This window comes from Lipophrys pholis (genome assembly GCF_963383615.2).
Source record: "Lipophrys pholis genome assembly, chromosome: 9".
NCBI lineage: Eukaryota > Metazoa > Chordata > Actinopteri > Blenniiformes > Blenniidae > Lipophrys > Lipophrys pholis.
The window spans coordinates 25,851,885-25,872,289 of record NC_137639.1 but is presented as its reverse complement, the minus strand read 5'-3'; the positions used below and the strand labels follow the sequence as shown (position 1 = coordinate 25,872,289).

Here is a 20,405-nt window from a genome sequence, read left to right as displayed (position 1 = left end):
TCAAAAATCATGCAGAATGACCCAAAAGTCAATAAAAAACGATTTATTAAGCAAGTAGATTTGTGTTTTCAGATATTTTCGCTTACTTATGGATTGGTGGCGAGGGACATGTGTAACACGTTTATCTTCCATCTACACCGATATATCCAACTCTCCTATGTCAACCAATGGACCAGACAAATACAGTACATACGTTTATATTCATGTAGCTGATGAAGCACAAGCACATTCTGGTCAGTTTTATTACGTAATAGAAATTAAGGGCTGGAACAACAACTTAACATTTTTCAGATTACTGTAATCAGGTCTGTTTTGGTTACTTCAATGAGTATTTGTTCCAGGTACGTAATTTCACCTAAATGCATGCACACGAGTTCACCACAGTTAAAGCTGCAGGTTAACACAGCCTGAAATATTTAAAAGTCCTGATCTGAAACTGTGTGGCCATAAAGAGGATTTTTTGGGGGAAGGAAATAACACTACTGACCATGATATTAAATGGGGTTAAAATCTAATCTTACTTTATCTATATAGTACCTATTGTACAATGAATAAAATACAGCTGCTGTCAGGTGTTTTTTGAAAAGTGCTTTGTACCAAGTTTAGAGTTCATGTTATGCAATGCGACAGCTGTAGCTGATATATACGTGTATTTAATTAAACTATTTATCTTTAAAAATGTCTGACATGTTTAAAAAAAAGAACAGAAATGTTTAGAAATGTGACAACTCCCTGTTTTTTCTTGTTAATCCAATAAGAGCACCTGTTTGTGTTGCCAGTGACCAACACTGCAAAAATATGTCAAAAATATGAAGCCATTATCTCCATATTTGTTTAAAATGTCAGCAGAGTGGATTTCTTTTGGGTTTTTTCTCGTCTCCAGTCGGAGCAGCAGCTTGTTTTCGAGACCTTTCCCTCTTATCGGCACCGTCCAGTCGAAACTGCAGGTACAGTTTCAGGTGTCGTCAGGGGCTTCGTGCGTAAACACCGCGGTGCACGCTGGGAGTTGGAGTCTCTCTCCGGGAACAGGCCCCTCCTCCGCCGGTGTGGCTGCGTGTTTTTAAAACTTCCAGTCCCAAAGTGCCCCGAGCCGGAGCGCAGCCACCGACGGGGCCAAAGAGGGGAGCCCAGCTCAGACGACGCTCTGTTAACAGAACTCTGGAGTCTTTTCCTGAAAATCTCCCAACAACGGTGAGATCGAACTTTCCTTCATATCTGGTGGCTCTCTCCTCTTAGTTCCTATTTTATAAAGCAGGGGTTGGGGTTGTTCTCCAGTATTATCTCATAGCACAAGTGTACACCTGCTCGCACGCACACCTTTTTATTTTCATTTTGTTATAACTGTGTAGTGAAGTTTGAGCTGCATGTTTCAATCTGTGCTGTTTGTCTCTCCGTTTGAATTTTTAAGAGATGTCAGACTTGCTTGAGTGTAGATTCATACCAAGGACATGCATACACTGCTTGCCTTACATAAAGAAACAACAAACAAACAACCAAACAGTGTAAACCAACTAAATAAAGCACTTCCACAGATTAAACCTTTTAGCTTTCTCTGATTCTCTGTGATCACAGCAAATAGCCTGGAAGTCCCAGCTACCGTGTCATAGGCTTGACAAGCCCAACCTGTTTGTGTGCACTGGTGTAAAGAAAACCACATTATTAATGAGTGACTCACTGTGACAAGTCCTGAATGGGTAGTCTCGTTTTACGCAAACAAAAGTGACTGGCTGAAGAGTTCCGGCTTCATTCCAAACTTTTGAACAGTTTCATGTCTCCTGCAGAAATCCATTGTGCTCTAAGAAACATGTTTGTGACAAAGCCATGGCGTTACTTTCATTGTGTAGGTGTGTTGGGTGTTGTCGCCTGTCACCGGGTTTCAGAAAGGTGTCTTTACTCATCTTCATAGTCGTTGTTGAATCAGTTGTTTTTTTTGTTTTGTTTTTTTTTAAATCATGTGATTTGTGAATTTATGAAATAATGAAGCTGCCACAGGTTTGCGCCTTAAAAATTCCCTGTGGCAAATGAAGAAAACTTTATCTTTCCATGAAAAGTATCAGTCGGCAGGAACGCTGTTGCCAAAAGTTTTGTGTAGACATTTTATACATGAGCAAGGCAGAGGAATAACTTAACCTTGTTCTAAAATAGCTTCTACTTTACTGCGTACAGTGGAGACTTAGTTCAGGTGGAAAAGTTGGTAAATGTCAAATAAATTCTAGAAATGTATCGTGCCTTCACAGATCCACTGTGATCTGTAAGTTATCATGAATATGTGTAAATGATGAATTTTGCCGAGCAGAAAGGGTTGAAATGACACTTAATCTTATTAAGAAATGTCATGTTGTTCATAATATGTTTTGCAAAAAGATTTTGACAATGTACTTTGACTTATTTGCACTAAAACAAAGAGAAATAGTTGAAATTACCTTTATCTGTGGATAAATACGTACATTTAGAAACCATATGATATATGTGTTTATAAGCTTCTATCCTTCATCTGCACCCGTCTCGAAATGGTGATTTAAATTGTACATTTATTTTAATAAAGCTAAAAAGAGTAAAGATATACAACCAACCATGCACAGGCACAGAATGCACACACCAAAATGTACTGCCTGCATCATTTATTCAATTCTTTCCCATTTGGTTCACAATTTCTCATCTACTCATCAACCGAATTCTAAAAAGATTCTTTGTTACGCTTGCTTTCACGTGCACATCTAATCCCGACAACCTTCAAACCGCAGGTCAGCATGAGTAGTAAGACCTGCAGTAAGTATGTATTATTTATGTGTTCAGATGAGAACATGGCAGCTGAACGAGCCAGGTCCTTCCGCGGTGCTGGGAGCCTCATGCGGAGTAAATCTGAGGGGACACTGATTGATCTTAGTGACAACGTCTCAACCTTCAACAACCTAAATGGTAAAATTCTCCATTTCGAGCCCGAGCAGCCGGTTTCATGTGTGAAAACCGTGATGGTGATGTGCTGATCCAAAGCTTTCATTATTCACAGGTGGATACGTGCAAAGAGCGACGGAAGCCTCGCAGTTACCTCCAACTAAAAATCCCTTCTGGAACAAACTCTCTGCGTCGAACCCGTTCTTAGACGAGATCGTACTCAGCGACACGGGCAAACGAATCACCGACACGATAGATGGAAAGCAAGAGAATAGACAAGACTCGGAACCGAGAAACGACGATGACTTGAGCTCGTCTTCCGACGAAGGCAGTGTGGGGAACTTTCTGGACAGCAAGAACAGAGTCACCAACCGGTCGGGGAGATGGAGGAGCGCTTCCGACATCCTGGACGACCTGGAGAGGAAGGAGCCCAAACAGGAGAGCGTCTTCAAACCCCCCGAGCCAGTGTTAAACCCAGACTTCGAGTGGCTGAAGAACGACAGAGAGGCCTACAAGATGGCCTGGCTGAGCCACAGACAGCTGACCCGCTCCTGTCTGGACTTAAATCTGATGAGCCAGAGTCCCGGTTGGGCTCAGACGCAGGCCACCAACTTTCAGGTCGTCTCCAGAATCGGCCACAGTGGAGGCCTGGTGCAGATCCCAGGATCAGAAATTAGCATGCATATCCCGGAAGGACACGTTCTGCCCGGAGAGGTCCAGGAAGTGACCCTGAAAGCCATGCTGGATCCTCCTCCTGGACTCAACAACAACTACGTGACAACCATGAGTCCGCTGCTCGAGGTGCTTCTCAGCAACGTCAAGACCAAGGAGCGTCCGTCTCTGGAAATCAAACTGTCCGGGGAGGTGAAGGACGAGCCGTCCAGTCAGGTGATGACCACGCTGTGCGGGCTGGTGTCCAACAAGAGAGACGGACCTTATCTCAAAACCAACGACTGTCAAATCAACAGGAATAGGATGCAGATGAAGCTGCAGGACCTGAAGACACATTTCTTTGTGATCGCAGTAGCAGAGGCGTCTGCGCTCGAGGCGCCGGCGACATCCGTGTGGGATTACCTGAACCGCCATATCACGGTCGCCGTTTACGGTCCGCGGTACATCCACCCGTCGTTTAAGGTTGTAGTCGTCGTTTGCTGCCACGAGGACGTTCCTACGAAGCTTCCCTTTTCAGATATCTGCAGAGGCAACAAAAACCTGCCTCCGCTCGTGCTGCAGCTGTGGGGGAAACACGGTTTGAGCCCTCACAAGCTCAGCGACCTGCAGGTTTCAGTCGACATCGCAGGCTCCGTGTTCAGAATCAAGCCCGAGGACAAACTGAAAGAGGTGAGGCAGAGTCAGCTGAAAATCGGGACGGTTCTGCACCTGCCAGTCGCGTTGTCCTGCTCCGGCAGCGCACAGATGACTCCTTTCAACTTGGATGTACAAGTGAAGGAATCAAACTCTTCCGCCGTCAGCCAGTTCCGGGTGCCCTCCCCTCCTGCAGCGCCTATCAGATCAGAGAAGCGGGCGCCGAGACAGGCGGAGAAGAAGATCGAACTCGTGAAATCCTTGTCCATTCCCGAGGAGAGCGTCTCAGATCTGCTCAAATTCAGAGACAGACCCGTGAACCTGCATTGGTACGGAGTCGCCCTGAAGTCGGTCCTCCGTCAGCCGCGGGTGGAATACCTCCTGGAGTACTTCAAGGGCGACACGGTGGCTCTCCTGTCCAGAGAGACCGTGAGATCAGTGGGCAACTCCAAAGTGAAGGAGTGGTACATCGGATTCCTCCAAGGGAGGACCGGGCTGATCCACTGCAAAAACATCAAACTCATCAGCAGGGATCAGGTCATCGACTTCACCGGCATCCAGGTCACCACCGAGGTCCTGCTGGACAACATGACGCTGCCCTTCAAGAAGCTCACCTACATGTACTCCGCCATCCAGACGCTGATCACCGAGCACATCACCAGCTGGAGACACTTCGCCGACGCTTTAGGTTACAGAAACCTGTGTCTGGACACAATCATGCGGCGGCAGGCCGAGACGGAGGCCGATAAGGTGGCTTGTATCCTGGAGAAGCTGAAGGAGGACTGCCACACCGAGAAGATCAAGAGGAAGTTCCTCCACGAACTCATGGCGGTAAGAAGAGTGTGTATTGTAAACCTTTGATCCAACAAGCGACTGCAAGAGACTATCCATTTCAGACATTCTCAATGTATCTGTCATAAATATGAAAACTTTCTTTTGCAAATAACACATCATATTGTAGTTTTCTAGTACTCAATAGTGGACAGGCTGTAAATTGTAATGCCTGTAACATATTACCCAGGTAGAAACCTATTTCATTAATTTCATTATTAATCCTTAAATTTCTCTGATTTGGCCACAAATAATATTATAAGTGTGGATATAGTTCATTAACAGTAACATTTTCATTTTACAGCTTTTCTAATTAAAAACAATGCTGGTGATCTGAAATACACAGTTCAACCTCAGTTTCTTCCTATTTATTCTGTGCACGTTATTTCTCCGATATTCTCTAATAGTGTTTTTAATGTTGTGGGTTTTTTTGTTTCTACTTTATATTTGTTTGCAATCACATCTTATATGTTGTATGATTTATTTATTTTTTAAATTCTGATCCTGGAATAAAGTAGGAATTGAAACAGATTTAGCAAATACACAGTTTAAATCTAGATCTGTCTGTTGACATATACATGACGTTGTAAATGTTGTTTTCTCCAGTCGCTCTCTGATGTGTGTGCTTGTTGTTGTTGTTGTCAAGGGCCTGCTGAAGATGGACTCTGCGAGTCTTGTGGCTCAGCTCATTCAGAACACCGTCATTCTGTCCACGGCGGTGGAGCTGGGAAATCGGTGGCGGGAGCTCGCCGAGAAGATGGGAAAACTCTCCAGTGCTCAGATAGCTGCGTACGAAGCCCCACATCGAGTCAAGAACGGAGAAATAAACCCACAGGTTAGTTTAACGGCAGTTATTTTGGGGTACTGAGGTATTGTATGTTACCGTGGAGTTTATTGTAACTGACCAATGTTTTTGGTTCAGGCGATGTGGAAGCCTGCCTTCGACTTTCTCTACTCCTGGAGTCTGCGCTACGGCAAGAACTACAAGGACATGATCCAGGACCTGCACCTGATCCTGGACAAAATGAAAAACCCCACCACCAGACAGTGGAGGCATCTGACCGGCGCGCTCATCACCGTCAACTGTCTCAACATCTTTCAAGCCTCCGCTTACCCAAAATCGTAAACCTTTGGCAATCCCGGGGTAAAAACGGCCGTCCTCCACCCAAGAAGTCTGAATTTAGTCGCCAGTAATCAGGGTTTAACGAAGATGTTACATAGTTTTGACTGTGTGTTTATTTTTTGGACACAAATGTCACCCAGTTAAATGCACTTAGAAATCACAGCCTGAAAGGAAAAACGGTTTGTATTAATGTGTTGTATTGTTTTTCACCATATGTTGCTCAAGCCAACCAACATTGGATGTTTTAAATATCTATAATACCAATTAATATAAAAATTTTGTCAAATTTTTTTTTTTATCGTGTTGCCATTTAGCATGAAGCTAACATTGCACAACTATTGAGATATCTCTTTATCGTAACTCTATTCACAGTATACGTGCTGCCTTTACAGTTCTACACAACGTGGTTTACGCACCTACTTGTTTTTATGTCACTAAAATGCATGTTTGTTTTTTGATAAGAATACGATTTATCTTGATACGTGAATTTTATATCAGTGGGATTGTTTGATTTTTTTATAATAGTTGTAATGGATAGTAAAAAAAAAAAAAAAAGATAAATGTGAACAGTGCTGCTAAACGATTCAAGAGTCGCATCGCAGTCCAGTCGTTGTTACTAATGTGTTGAAAATGAAAAGTTTTGACCAAAGTGAAAGTTTCCTGATGTCGGGGAAAAATAAACAAAATAGCCACAATACAAGTGTCATAAACAGATTATTAAATGTATTAATGCTGTGATGTACAAAAAACAACAACAAGCATACTAATCACATACTGTAATTGTGATTTTCTTTTTAATTATTATTATTATTATTATTAAATGACCTCAGTGCTTTAAGTGGTGTCATATATATTACACAGTGTCTGACATTTTAGATTTGATACTGTGATGTCAATGTGTTGCATGAAATACGAATAAATATAAACTATGTCTTTATTTGATAGATCAGTTTGACCTTTTCATGCCAGTTGGAAGGCAAAGTCCAATAACTGCAACCCGTCCGTCATACTAATATAAAAACTACATTTTATTATTCAAACTATGGTCAATTCTTCACAAAGCATGCGACTGCTTCAGCATTTTATTTCAATTCAGTAAAGTTAAATTACACAGTGGGAGCAAGTGGCTGTCAGTGTTTTCCTTGGATTTCTCCCACTGTTTGCTTTGTCCGACGCTGTTTGTTTAAGCCGGTTTCAGCTGAGAGTTTCGTGGGCCGTCTCTCGATTGCTACAGATTTACTTGTGTTGTCACCTTTTTTTTTTTTTTTTTTTTTAAATCTGTGGTGAAGTCGAAGAGAGATATAGTATTTATGCGCTACTCCAAAGGACAACTGCTTCCGTGTGAATCAGAGTGAATATTCGTATACTTTAACAAGTATAAATTACTGATTTTGTGTGACATATGAAGACAAGTGAAAGAAAGTATACATTCTCATGACAACAGCTTACTTCTACAAGTTTTATATATTCTTTTTTTTATGTTAATCCGAGAATTTGATTTCCCTTCAGGATCAATAAAATGTCTAGCAATACCTCTTTTGCATACATTATTACTTCAGACGTTGCTAAAATACACGTCAGCCTTGCACATTTATTATTGGCCGTGATAGAGAAAAACAGAGCGCTGACTCTTCCTGGTATTTGCAGAGCTCCACTCTGCTCTCATCGTCCTATATTTATTAGGACAAAGACAGGACAAAGGGTTCTTTGTTTAGAAGAGAGTGGCCGAAGGGGAAAGGATTCCCTCCTTGATGATCTGTGTGATTAGTTAGTCAGACACGTATCAGTTACAAAGATGTTTTGCATGTTTTATAATCATGTTGTAGCAATTACATATTATACCATTACAAGACTCTAAATGGCTCAATATTTGATGAATGAGTGATGAGTTCTTTACAAGTCTTTGGTTACGAATTAAAACAATTGGACATATGTGGTGGAATAATTGTACTCAAACGGTGTATTTTTAGCTTTTGCACACAGATCTGATATTATTGAAGTTGCATGAAACAGTGTCCTGGGCGTCTAGTTTTGAAGAAAAAAAAAAAAAAAGGACTCTGCCTTTTCAAGCCCCCACTTTTCAGACGCAACGAGGCGATATACTTTGTGTGCCTAATGAAATCCGACTGCTTTTGTTTTGGGAGTTTTTTGCAAGTGGCCATGTGAGAGTGCATGTAACTGTGAGTTGTTGTTAATGAATGCCGTCTTTACAGGACTGTGGCGTAATCATGGCATGTCTCGCCTGTACTTTGAGCAGGCTGCAAAATGGTGGGGAAGTTATGTAAATTATTACAATTAAATAAATAATTTACCAGAATCATCCGCAGGTGTTTCGCTAAAATCCAAGTTGACGCAGAAATACAAGAAATAGTCGTCACCACTGATGCCCCTGGGACTTTGTTCTGTGTACAACAAAATGTTACACCGACATCGTTCAAACACGTTTGAATGCAAAGTATCTTTCAGGGATGTTTCATGTTGGGTGCAGAGTGAGATAATGAAGCATACTTCCTGTATATATTGCTAAAGACTGGCAGCAGCGCCAAGAAATATCTCACACATCTTGTTCACTATTAGGATGGCGATCACAGTGAAACCCCAAAACAAAGCCCCGCTAAGTTGTTCAATCTGCTCTGGTGACCTGGGCGGGTGTAGGAAAAAGTTGGCACCATATTAATTCTATAAAGAGGAAAAAAGATGCTGAATTTGCGTCTTTTGTACCATCTGGAACCACTTCAGCCTGTTGCTTTTATTCTGATTATGATGCTGCCTGTGTGGTCGATTGACACATCGCAGTGATACCTCACTGTGTTTTTCTTCTGTACTCCCTCTTGTGATGGTTTACAGTCTTTTTGTCCAGGTGACACAACTTAAATGGGATTTTCAGTGAAAACTACAACGCTCCAAAACATGGATGAATAACACACAGCAAACCAATCCGCAATGTAAAATTAATAAAATTGTAAGGAAAACTGTCTTCTTTTTTTAATAGACTTAACCAATTTATATAGTGGTGATTGCCGAGGTGAAAGTTATCTACCTTATTGACGAACTGGCATCAACCTTCTCTCTGTTAAAAGCACCAAGAATGGACTGTGTTGTCTGTGGTGCTGAATAAAGATTTATTTAATTGAATTTAACATCAAAGCCACACAAACGGTAAATTTGTAATAATGTACTACTTTTCATTAAAAAAACATTTCAACTTGTTCAGGTTTTGCCAAAAGATATTTAACGTTTTCTAAATGCATTTGTCCAAAATTGTGCATTCAGCCTTTGGACTAAAGTTTGATCCCCCTGTTATTAAAAAAAATGACTGGTATGGCTAAGGGTATGGAGTGTTCCAACGACACGCTGGGAATTATTCCCATGACATTGATTTGCTTTTAATAACCTGTTTACTTTGTTTCTAATTGAGGCCAACATGGGCCTGAAGCTGATCACAGCTGACAGTGTGTGAAAGGAAGGGTACGACATGGACAAACTTCACCGAGCCTATAGTCGATGGATATTTTCACTGTGAGGCAAGAGTCTCACTCTCTTGTCCACACAGAAAGTCTTTACAACACAGGAGTTTGCATGTCCCCTCTATGCGTGGTGCTATAGCTTCCCCCCACAGACTCACAAACACAAGTCTATCGATTAAGCATGTTGTTAGGCTCCGTGTGCTTGTCCTATAATGCCCAAGAGTAAAAGATGAATAAACAGATGTTTTCTTTAAATTGGGCTTTATGTAGTTATCGCTTTCATCTAAAAGAAGATCTGAGATAAATTCTGAGAAAGGGTCTTTATGTGTGATGTTTACGTGCTTATTAAATTACTTTGCAACTCTTAATTAACTGAATTATCGTCGGTGTCTCAAGGGGATCAAAAGAGAAAAGCATCATCTCCTGTGGCCTTTCAGGAAGACGAAAACAAAAATTGGAGACGCCATCAACGCTTTCAGTCCAGTGGGTGGCGCCATTGTATTGGCACTGGGGTAGTTTTAAATCTCAGTCTTGTGTATTTATTTGTAAGCCGGTCCTAATGTGCTTTTTGCCAAACAACAACTTTTTGAAAATTGACATTAAACATAATCTAATCCTGAAATAAATTAAATCATGTCACAATAGCCCAAACAAAAACTTTCTTAAACTTCCAAAATGTCATGAACAAATCGGGTTTGAACAAGGTCCCTTTATACTTCAATGACAATAATTTCTTGTATTGCTATCTGAAGCACTTGAAAGATATACAACTATATGAGTATAATAGCAGCGATAACGAATATTATCAGCCTTCTTGAAAAATGCCCCAAACAAATTGCGTCACCTTGATATACGTGTACATATTTATGTAACCCTTCTTTTATGGGTGTGCGTGTTCCAAGTCCAAACAGTTTGACTGTGATTTCTGCAGCCAGCAGCTGAGAGCGCCGTCCACAAATCACTGTTATGAACAGAAGCATTCCTCTGTCCTCCAGGGTATATAAGGCTTCATTTGGTTTGCCTCCGTGATGTATGTTGAGGGCAAGAAGTCATTTAGCTTTCAATTTATTAGCCTGCTGATTTATGCACGCTTGCAGAGGTAGTGGTGGTGGCGTCTCCTCGCCCTCCCCCCTCGAAAGACCTCCACCTCCTCCACCGTGCTCGGCCACTCGCATTGGACTCTTTAATAATTTGGTAATAGATGATGTGAAAGAGGAGAAAGTTCAGCAATTCAAAGAAAAAAAAAAAAAAGGTCTGAAAAAACAGGGTTTACAGTTTCTTTGGCTGCTACTTCATCTATCACCGGTGGTTTAGCCACTCAGAGACGGATTAAATACTGAGGCCACAGCAACCTGCGCCGTACTTACACTCCATAGTCTGGGGAAAGTAACTCTTACCACAACAGCCCACTAATAACAAAACCCTGACTTGACACTGAGTTATATTCACTTGATTTAGTTACACGAACTAATTTCCCTTCCTTTAAAACTCTTGGATCACTTCACGAGTGAGACACGTACCGACGCATAATAAACTGGAAAGTCTGTAAAAATAGAAGGAGGGAGTTACATGTCTGGCGGTAAAGTCTGGATCTCTGGCTATTTGTCATCTTGTCAACAAAACCCATCACAGGAGCACAGAGGACGGTTTCATAAAAAGCCGAAGTAGATTGTAGTTTCCAGCTTTGAGTGGAAAGTGTTTGTGTTGTGTGTGTCACAAGGTGTCGATTGTTTGCCCCGAGATCAATGCCTTTCTTCTGACTAACAGCCTGCTTGGAGCCGCTTCCCATGACCACGGTTGGGAAGGAGGAAGCTCCGTTACCAAATGACTCAGAGAGAGAGAGAGAGAGAGAGAGAGAGAGAGAGAGAGAGAAGAAAAAAAAAACAACCTGAAGTGTTTGGCAGTGCTCAGAGCAGCTTTGTGAGTAATCACCATCCACAGCCCTGGACACCTCACTTTACTCTCACTCTCACTTTTTCCATCAACCAGCTTTACAGAATTTGACTGTCGTCATGGCAGAACATTGCGATAAAGATTAAGGGGAAATTAGAAGACACAAATAAGCCCAGTATTTTTCCCCCCCAAACATCCGCATCTGCATCTCGGACCACAACAAAGGCCTCGTTTCACTGAGATTACCTCGACTTCAGTGGAATGACGGCAGAGTGTCTCTGCAGCTTCCCCCTGCTGTGAGGAGACCTGTTTATTTTTGTTGATGTGATCACATCCTATCTTGCGGTACGGAGTTTTGTCAGGTGTACCTCGGTGGTGTGGAGGAGGTGCAAAGACCGTCTGCTGACAGGTCTGATGTACCAACCGTGACACTCCCAGCTCGTCAATGAGCTCAAAAACAGATGGAGGACGGCTGGGAGTGAGACGTGGGAATGTGTAGGATTTCAGCACAACGCTGTGATAATGAGCACGTCACTCTTTTCTCCCCCCCCCCCCCCCCCCCTTTTCTTAAACTGGGCACCCTTCTCTAAACATGTTCTGAGAAGATTTCATTCAGTACTGAAACTTCAAGAGGTTTTTTTTTTCATATTATAATTACCTGCCATGTTTGTATTACACTAGTTATCTAATACCATGGCACGCTTTGAAGACAATACTACAGTGATGTGAAAATTTACTATACTAAAGTAAAAAGCCACACATATTACCTCACAGTGTTAGAATAGAATAGTATAGAATAGAATATAATAAAGTGTGAATACATGTATGTGCATATCATTTTAGTTTTTAGGTCTTCGGAATAAAAAATTCTGTATTTTAAAATATCAGAATGTGAATGAGTATTGCATTTTAAATTATGTGGAAAGAGTGTGCGTGTGTGTGTGTGTAAGGATTATACATTACCAAAACAAGCATCAGCTTGCAGTACAATAGAAAAAGATTGGAACGCCTTGCCTGACAAGGTGGTTAAATGATGGACGAATGCAACAATAATTGTTGCTACATAAAGCAAAAACTGTTTCAAATATTTAGACTTGAAACTATATGTCTGATCGAAATCTGTTTTCAATCAAGATTACGGAATATAATGATATATATATATATATATATATATATATAAATATATATATGTGTGTGTGTGTATATACTTAAAACTTGGAAGAAGAATACAAGCTGGGTATCAACACATTATATTTTAGTCTAGGTCAACCTCATTGACGGACTCATGGGTTCATCCATGTGAGGTGGATCTAGAATATAATCTGAAGAATAGGCGTGTTTAAAGGGTTATCTATCTGATTCATTATATTACTCAGTTCAGAGACAGAGACAGAGACAGAGACAGATAGATGGTAGGAAAGTGTAATGCAGACAACTAGTTTAGTTTAACATCAGGAGAATTTTGTAAATATTCAGATTACTTCCAGACTTATAAAGCAGATTTTAAAACAAACACTAATGCATTTAAATTAGCTGTGCTCTACTATACATTCAGGACCTCAAAGTGGTAAAACTGGCCAATAAATGGGAATAAAGCAGCAACAAAAACGGCACAAAATGAGGTAAGAGAGTCAACAGTAGAGAGAAGCTGTCTGGTATTGTAAATGAAGGTTTGACTGATCTTAGCAGGACGACATCAATGCTTTCTGTCATACTGTAGTTTCATCAGACTTGTATCAGATTCCTGACCAGGAAGCATTATGACAACAAAGAATCTATCAAAGACAAATTTCTCTACTCTCCGTCTATATTTTAGCCTCTGGTGGAGATCTTGTGCGATTCAAACGTTCCTCAGTGTCGTTCAGTGGTGTCGTTCCCAATAAGGAGAGTTGAGCCTCTTGAAAGGTAAATCTAATCTGATCAAAAACCTCAGCAGTCAATTAATGGAGTAAGAAAGAAGAAAAAAATTTTTCTTAGATCTCTTTCTCTTCATTCTGACATTTAAATGAGACTATCAGAGGCGGATCACATATATTTGTTGAGGCCTCTTAGTCTTCTGTATTTATAGGTTTTCATGGGTTAAGATCATCTTTTCTGAAATATGATCGCTGACAACATACTATAATCTGTAACGTCGCTGGTATCGGAGTGTAGGGAAAGTTTAACATTTCCGTCCGATATTTTGTGAGTTTCTAGCAAGCGCATGTCTAAACATTGTCTTAGAAGAAATCACTTCCAAAAGTGTTCTGTACCGAACTCCATCCCGCCATAAAAACTGCTGCTCACTCTTGCATTATAAACACATTCCTTTTACCCGCTATTACTTTCAGAATTTCCAGCAGCTGGTGGGAACGGCCATAAGCTGCAGGTGTCTACACATCACGAGTAATGTCTTTGCCAGACTCCCTCCATATCTGGATAAGAGCTTGGACATTTCACCTTCACTCTGTAATGACACCTTTGTTGATGTCTTCTTTTTTTTTTTTTTACTTTTTCTCTTCCAAGAGGAAATGCTTGAACGCCAGCTGATAGCGCCACATCTTGAAAAGAGCTGGGTGGCCCGTGACGACACAATTTCCACACTGGTGAGCTAAAGCAAACGGCATCCTTGGTCAAAACAAACAAACAAACAAATAACCGGAACCTACAGTCGTGTCGTTATGACGAAGGGCTCAATGAATCTGTTGGAGGAGAGTGTCTTCTTGGCTAATTTCGGTCAACCTGGAGGAAGACAACAAGCGGGGCCGAAGAGGTTCTGGTTCCAAAGACAACAGAGCTGGAGAGGTAGCCTATTGTGTCCTGAAAGATTGGTCTGACTGAAGGAGGAGGAGGAGGAGGAGGAAGAGGTCGCCTCTAACTGACACACTGGGAGGTGCAGAGGTGAGGTGAGATCTGGGGGAGATGGGAGCACAGCTGTGGTTCAGGAGAGAAGAAGTGTCGGCATGAGCTCACATAATTTAAGGTCCGCTGAATGGAAATGTTTGTCAGATAGTGTTTGAATCTATCTATCTATCTATCTATCTATCTATCTATCTATCGTCTTTACAAGAAGCCAGCATGATCCTTCGCACTCCTCCTTTGTTGTTCTTGGCAGTGGATGGAAGACCCTCCTCCTGTCTCCCCGGTCCTGATCACTCCCCAGGTACCCCGCCCCACCCCCACGCCTCTGCCCATCATCCCTCCGTTCACTATTCATCCTCCTGTGCAGCTGGAGCACTCTGTTTGACCCCCTCTCTCTCTCCTCACAGGGCCCTTATTGAGAGGGGTTTCTGGGGGAGTCCTCGAGGCGTGTGTGGTTTGAACGAGGAAAAAAAACCACGCCGGGCGACCGACGCGATGCTCGTCACTTACATAAGTCAGTGTGACATGACGCGCCGCATTGCCTTCCAGCCCGTTGTTCTTCCAGGGTTTTTTTGTCACCTGGCCTCGTGCCATCGATGAAGCAAAGACGCTGCTGCGACATCCACCCCCCAAAACCCTCTGTTATTGTTTCATACTGAAAGCATGACTGGTGACGTTCCAGCCAGGGGTGGTCTCTGCCAAGCCGGCCATGCTTAATATCAATAAGAGAAGGACTGGCTCCTGGGGACATTACAGCAACATTTCAGGCTTATTTATTTTTCTTGTCGTCATGGTTGTTACACAGCACGCACCTTTCAATGCACTTTTGAATGTTTATTTGCTCATGAACATATTCAATCCACTTTTTTTTTTAAGTCTTATTTTGCTCTGTTTTGACTCATTTATAACTTGAACACATGTGATTTCATGATTTGATGTTTATGTTAAAGATATGGACACAAGACAAAGGAATATAATCATTCTTACCTCTGAAATCCATTATTTTGTTATTCCATCAAAAAAATCAAAATGTTACTATTATTAATGAGACTTATTGTTATAATGGCTGCAGCTTGTATTTTCAAGTACCTGTAGATGGGAATCACTGTGTGAACTTAAATAGCCGTTACATTATGCTGCATTCGCATTACATACCATAACAACGACACCATTATATGCACTTATATTTTGTTGTTTACATCAACACCAGGGGAACTATGTAGGATTCAGAGTCTGTTTTTTGTTTTTCTTTTTTTTTCTTTAATCACTTCACATTTCTTTGGGACTTTTTGCCACGATAAAATGCGTCCAGTAAAAGTTGTCGACAGCATGGTCTGTGTATCATCAGGAGTAACTGGACCATCGTTTCTGGAAAGATTTGCTGCTGTCGTGTTTCACGCATGTTGTTTTTCAATGTCATGAGCGCACCAGCAGAATTCCATTGTATCAACGTGGTGACATTACTCACAAATACTTCAAGCAGTAAACCAGAAAAACAAAACAAAACAAAACACCAAAACCATCTATCTACGTGGCTATAATTCACCAGGTTTTTTTGTGTAAAATAATCTGGTGAAAACTATGGGTTAGTTCAGGAAGAAAGGTTTTAAACCCAAATCCACTTTCATGTTCTCATACTGCGGGGCTCCCACTGGGAAAACGAGGTTTCACAGATCCATTTGCATGCACTCCCTGTGCATCCGTTTTTCTCTCGACACTTTAGTTTCTTTCCAGAATCCAAAACATGCTTTTTAGCTTAATCCTTTGCCGTGAACAGATAGAAAGTGTTAATGTAACTGCAGTATAAAAGCAATATCACACTCATGGCAGTGCAGTAATTATTAGCATGGCTGTTATTATCTTAGACCAGGTCTCTGCCGTGCTTATATTTATTCCAACAGTACTCCCACTGGTGTGATATTTCTCATTTGCACCAATAGTTTCCACGGTATTCACTAAACTTTGGTGCTTTCATAGAGTTGGGAACACGTGAAAAGTTCCCGGGTGGGAGCCTTCACATGACACAAAAACTGCCAATAGGTTTTCCCAATTATAATCTGCAGACAAATTAGAAATAACACTGTAATCAAGTGGATGATATAATGCTTGTTTAAACATCACTTATGATTATATGAAATTACCCATTTTGGTAAATAGCGGGGTACTTTGGCTACTTTTCCCTCGTTTATTTATCACAAAGTGCATCATTAGAAAATGATGTTTGCAATGCAGATGCTGTTGTCTTACAAGACATTATTTTAACTTTTGGAGGGTTTAAGAAACTCCCAACTTAGTTTCCTTCTCGAAAACATTAGAAAGTGGGAAGTTTCACATCTCCAAGTAACTCATGAAAGCAACATTAGTCGGTATAATAAGAATATTTTCAATCCTGATCGATTAACTTGCTGATGGGAGACTAATGTAAAATATTCTTGGGGATTACTGTTAATTGAATTGTAATAAAAGAAAACAACCAAAAAAACGGTGAAAGTAAGATAACAACAAAATCATAAGTATGACTTCAGCTTAATTTCCAGTATTGTTGCTCAAGTTGCTGAGGTTTACATTGTGCTCTGAAATGTTTCCACACTCCCATTAGTGTAATGGGCTCAGTTATTTACAATAAAATGCTGGCCTATGGACTGTAGGTGAAATGCTGCCAAATCTGCAAATGTAAAATAAATGAACGAGGGTCCATGATTTAGGAACTGGAACATTTCTTGGACGGCATATTAAACATCCAATTTTGACATTGTTCTTGTTTAAGAGAACAATTCACAGTTCTTAATGAATGCATGTCTCTTCAGAGAGAGATTTTAACTCTGAGTGTCTCCAGCATGTGGAGCAACAAAACTATAAAAAAAATTCCTGATAATCATTACGATTTAAATATTAAACACCTCTAATAGGAGGAATTACTAACATAGTTTTGAAATACTAATTGTCATTGATATCATTGAATGCAAATAGTTTAATCTGGATGAATGTGTGAAATCCGTAAATATATTCAAGACTTTATAAGCCATGGCAGCACCTGCTGACCTCCAACTGTCCAGTGAGAAATATGGCAAAGCTACTGTAACTGTGTGAACAGATATTTTCATTGCATGGGTCAGTGCATTGCTGCTGCTGCAGCGAGAGAAAAGCTGTGTGTGGTCCACCGGGTGGCAAAATCCTTTACAGGCAGCAGGAGGCATGGCTCACTGGTACCGAGGCGCAAGTTTGAGGTGTGGCAAGGGCACAAAAATATTAGATTATTTTCACTTTCTGGTTAAAAAAAAAAAAAGTTAAAGTGCACGGACTGAAATCAGGAATCACTGAAATCCTAAACTCTCATTTTCTTTGAGTTTGATCTATTGAGTTGTTGTTTTGTGTGTGGAGTTTGGCCAGTGGGAGCTCTTGAAGAAGGGTGTGTGTGTGTGTGCGTGTGTTCGCGTGTGTGTTTTAAGCACAGATTATACTGCTGGGATGCCAGTTCTCCCCTCAGACCCCACATCACCCCGAGCTTCCAAGCTGTGAAAACATACTCAACGTTTGTTGGTTCTTAGTGGCTAATAAGGTGTCATTGTGCAGTGGAGCAGCCTGATGTCCCACAGAGTCAATAGGATCACATGAACATCCATTACAGTCACACACACGCACAAAAACACCTCTTTGTCCAAAGAATCGTCCTATTTATCATCCCTCTTCATTAGATAAAACTGCATTGAAGTGGGTCCGCTTTGCTGAAACTTGTCTTGCAAAGATAAGTTTGACTCTCCTGCAGAAATACCAACCTGAGCAACGATTAGAACCTGCAACTTCAAAGTGCTGGGCTTTCAAAGGCTTTCTTTTACAGCTAACTTTGGGTGTCCTGGCTCCTATGTGTCCAGACAGCTTATAAAGGGCTGTTTTCATCATCACCTCCCAATTCAACACCCTAAATCGTCTCTCACCACCCCTACAGGGACCCCTGCTATCAGAGGACAGCCCTGATACAATGTCTGGATTTCTCTGCAGAATGGGACATATTGAGACTATTGCCGAGGGAAAATGCTGTCATCCTACCCTGCTGCTTGACCTTGTTAGTGCCGAGGCTTGATTAGAGGCTATCTGGAGCTGCTCTTTGATGAACGCACCTCTGTCTTTTCTCATCCCCTGCAGTCGATCCATCTCAGCAAGCTGGCACTGGGCTCACTGCGGTTAGACTTTAATGGAGTGAACATGAATATCACCGTCAATTGTGGGAGAAGTGTACGTGTGCAGGACTGTGGTTTGTTATTTCAATAGATATGAGAAGGCTGATAGAGAAACACTGCCTTCCTAGGCCCGAGCAGAGAAAATAGACAGGTCTCTGAGGATCTGGCTCTGACTCAGTGCTTCGTGAGTGAGCGCCTGAGTTGTGTCTGCCTTGATGTGACCTCAGGGAGGGTTTGGTTAATGACGCTCCGGGGTCACTCCTGACTGGTGTGTCAAGTTGCATGAATCAGTAATCTACATTTGACTTTATCATAACACCCACTCACTGGTCATTGATAAGCACAAACACTTTCCTCCTATATTATTCACCACCACTTAAGGGTGACAAGAACCTGCGTCGAATCACTCTGAAAAACACTCTGCGCCGTTAATCCCGCTTTCATATATGTCATATATATATATATATATATATATATATATATATGTCACACTGAAAGTCTGTAAGTGACTGATGAAGGTTTTTCTCTTTATTAAAGATCAACAGTGGAGGAGCCGTCCTCTGATGACATCATATTGTTGAGACGCAGCTGTGTTTTCTCAGAGTTACTTCAGCAGCAAAGAGCTGAACTCCACAGAGAAACCTGCCAAGAAATGTAAATGTAGAGTGGGTGTCCATACGAGTTTACTGCATTACAGGCTTTTAAAGTGAAAGGTGGACGGTGCTCCGCTGACCTGAGGGTGTAACAGACCTGAATATGTAATCACAACAACCCTGGTACAAGTGTGGCTGCAGTGGGAAGGAAGGGAGAAAGTAAAGGAAGAAGGAAAGATGGGGAAAAAGGAAGGATGGATTGATGAGAAAATGGAAGGAAAGAGAAGGAAGAATGGTATTCCATGAAGGATGGAAAAAGGAAGGGAGGCTGGATTGGGGAGAAGGAAGGATGAAAAAGGACGGAAAGGAAAGAAAAAGGGAGGAAGTAAGTAAAAAAGGAAAGATGAAAAAAGGAAGAATGATGGATGGGAAAAAGGAAGGAAAGAAAATAGGAAGGGTGGTTTTTCATGAAGGATGGAAAAAGGAAGGAAGAAGGTAAAAGAAAGTAAAGAAAGGGTGGAAAAAAGAAAGGAAGGAAAAAGGAAGGAAGGTAGTAAGGAAGGATGGGGGAAAGTAAAGGATGAATAAAGAAAGGAAGGAATCGTGGTAAAGCCTTTCTGAATTGTGCTGCTGTTCTGGAAACCGCGTCAGACAGGAGTCACAGACGACCTCACTAATATAAACATCATGGGCACACTATTCATGCTTCTTATTACTCCTATTTTCCCATTTGTATGTAAATATTTCTTGCACATCTTTTTGTTTGTGTATATGTACATAGTTTTCAAACCATCTTGGACTCTTGCAAGAATGTCATTGTAGGGGAAATAGGTTTCTGAGGTGCGTATTTCAATAGCCTTGAATTGTATTAAAATAGTCACGTGATGAATGTAAATACTCAAGAAAAGTACAAAAATTTTAATCTGTGGGCAGATAAAGCCAAAAAGGTTCAGAAGAGGTGAGTGGATTTAAACCTACAAGGTGCAGCAGGTAGAAAGCAGAGCCCAGATCAGCACCTTGGACAGATCCATCAGGCAGGTACGCTCACCTGCTTTCATTCAACATTTTCATCGTCATCTCTTTTGAGCCCCATTTTTGGAGAAAACCTTCATGAATGTTCATTCATTAGAGAAAACAAAACCTCATGAAAGTGATACGGACTTTGGCTAATATAATAAATGTTTGATTGAAGAAGTAAAAGACCCATTTAAAAAAAGTTTAAAACAAAACACCATTTCCCCTGGAACAATACTTCACTCTCTTTCCTCCCATAAAGATG

At 41.2% G+C, this 20,405-nt stretch overlaps 1 protein-coding gene across 2 annotated transcripts; it reads left to right on the top strand.

Annotated features, from left to right (window-relative positions):
- Positions 1 to 1,079: 1,079 nt before the first annotated feature.
- On the top strand, positions 1,080 to 6,742 carry macc1 (MET transcriptional regulator MACC1; the record flags this gene model as incomplete). 2 transcript variants are annotated; one of them, XM_080471197.1, is made up of 5 exons in its annotated part: positions 1,080 to 1,191; positions 2,797 to 2,919; positions 3,011 to 5,031; positions 5,678 to 5,866; positions 5,954 to 6,742. In XM_080471197.1, the coding sequence occupies 4 exons, from the start codon at positions 2,805 to 2,807 to the stop codon at positions 6,155 to 6,157; spliced, it is 2,529 nt and encodes an 842-aa protein (XP_080327323.1). In that variant the 3' UTR covers positions 6,158 to 6,742. The 2 variants fall into 2 exon arrangements, with proteins under 2 accessions (XP_080327323.1, XP_080327322.1); XM_080471196.1 differs by lacking the exon at positions 1,080 to 1,191 and having other exon boundaries at positions 2,787 to 2,919.
- Between the last annotated feature and the right edge of the window lie 13,663 nt (positions 6,743 to 20,405).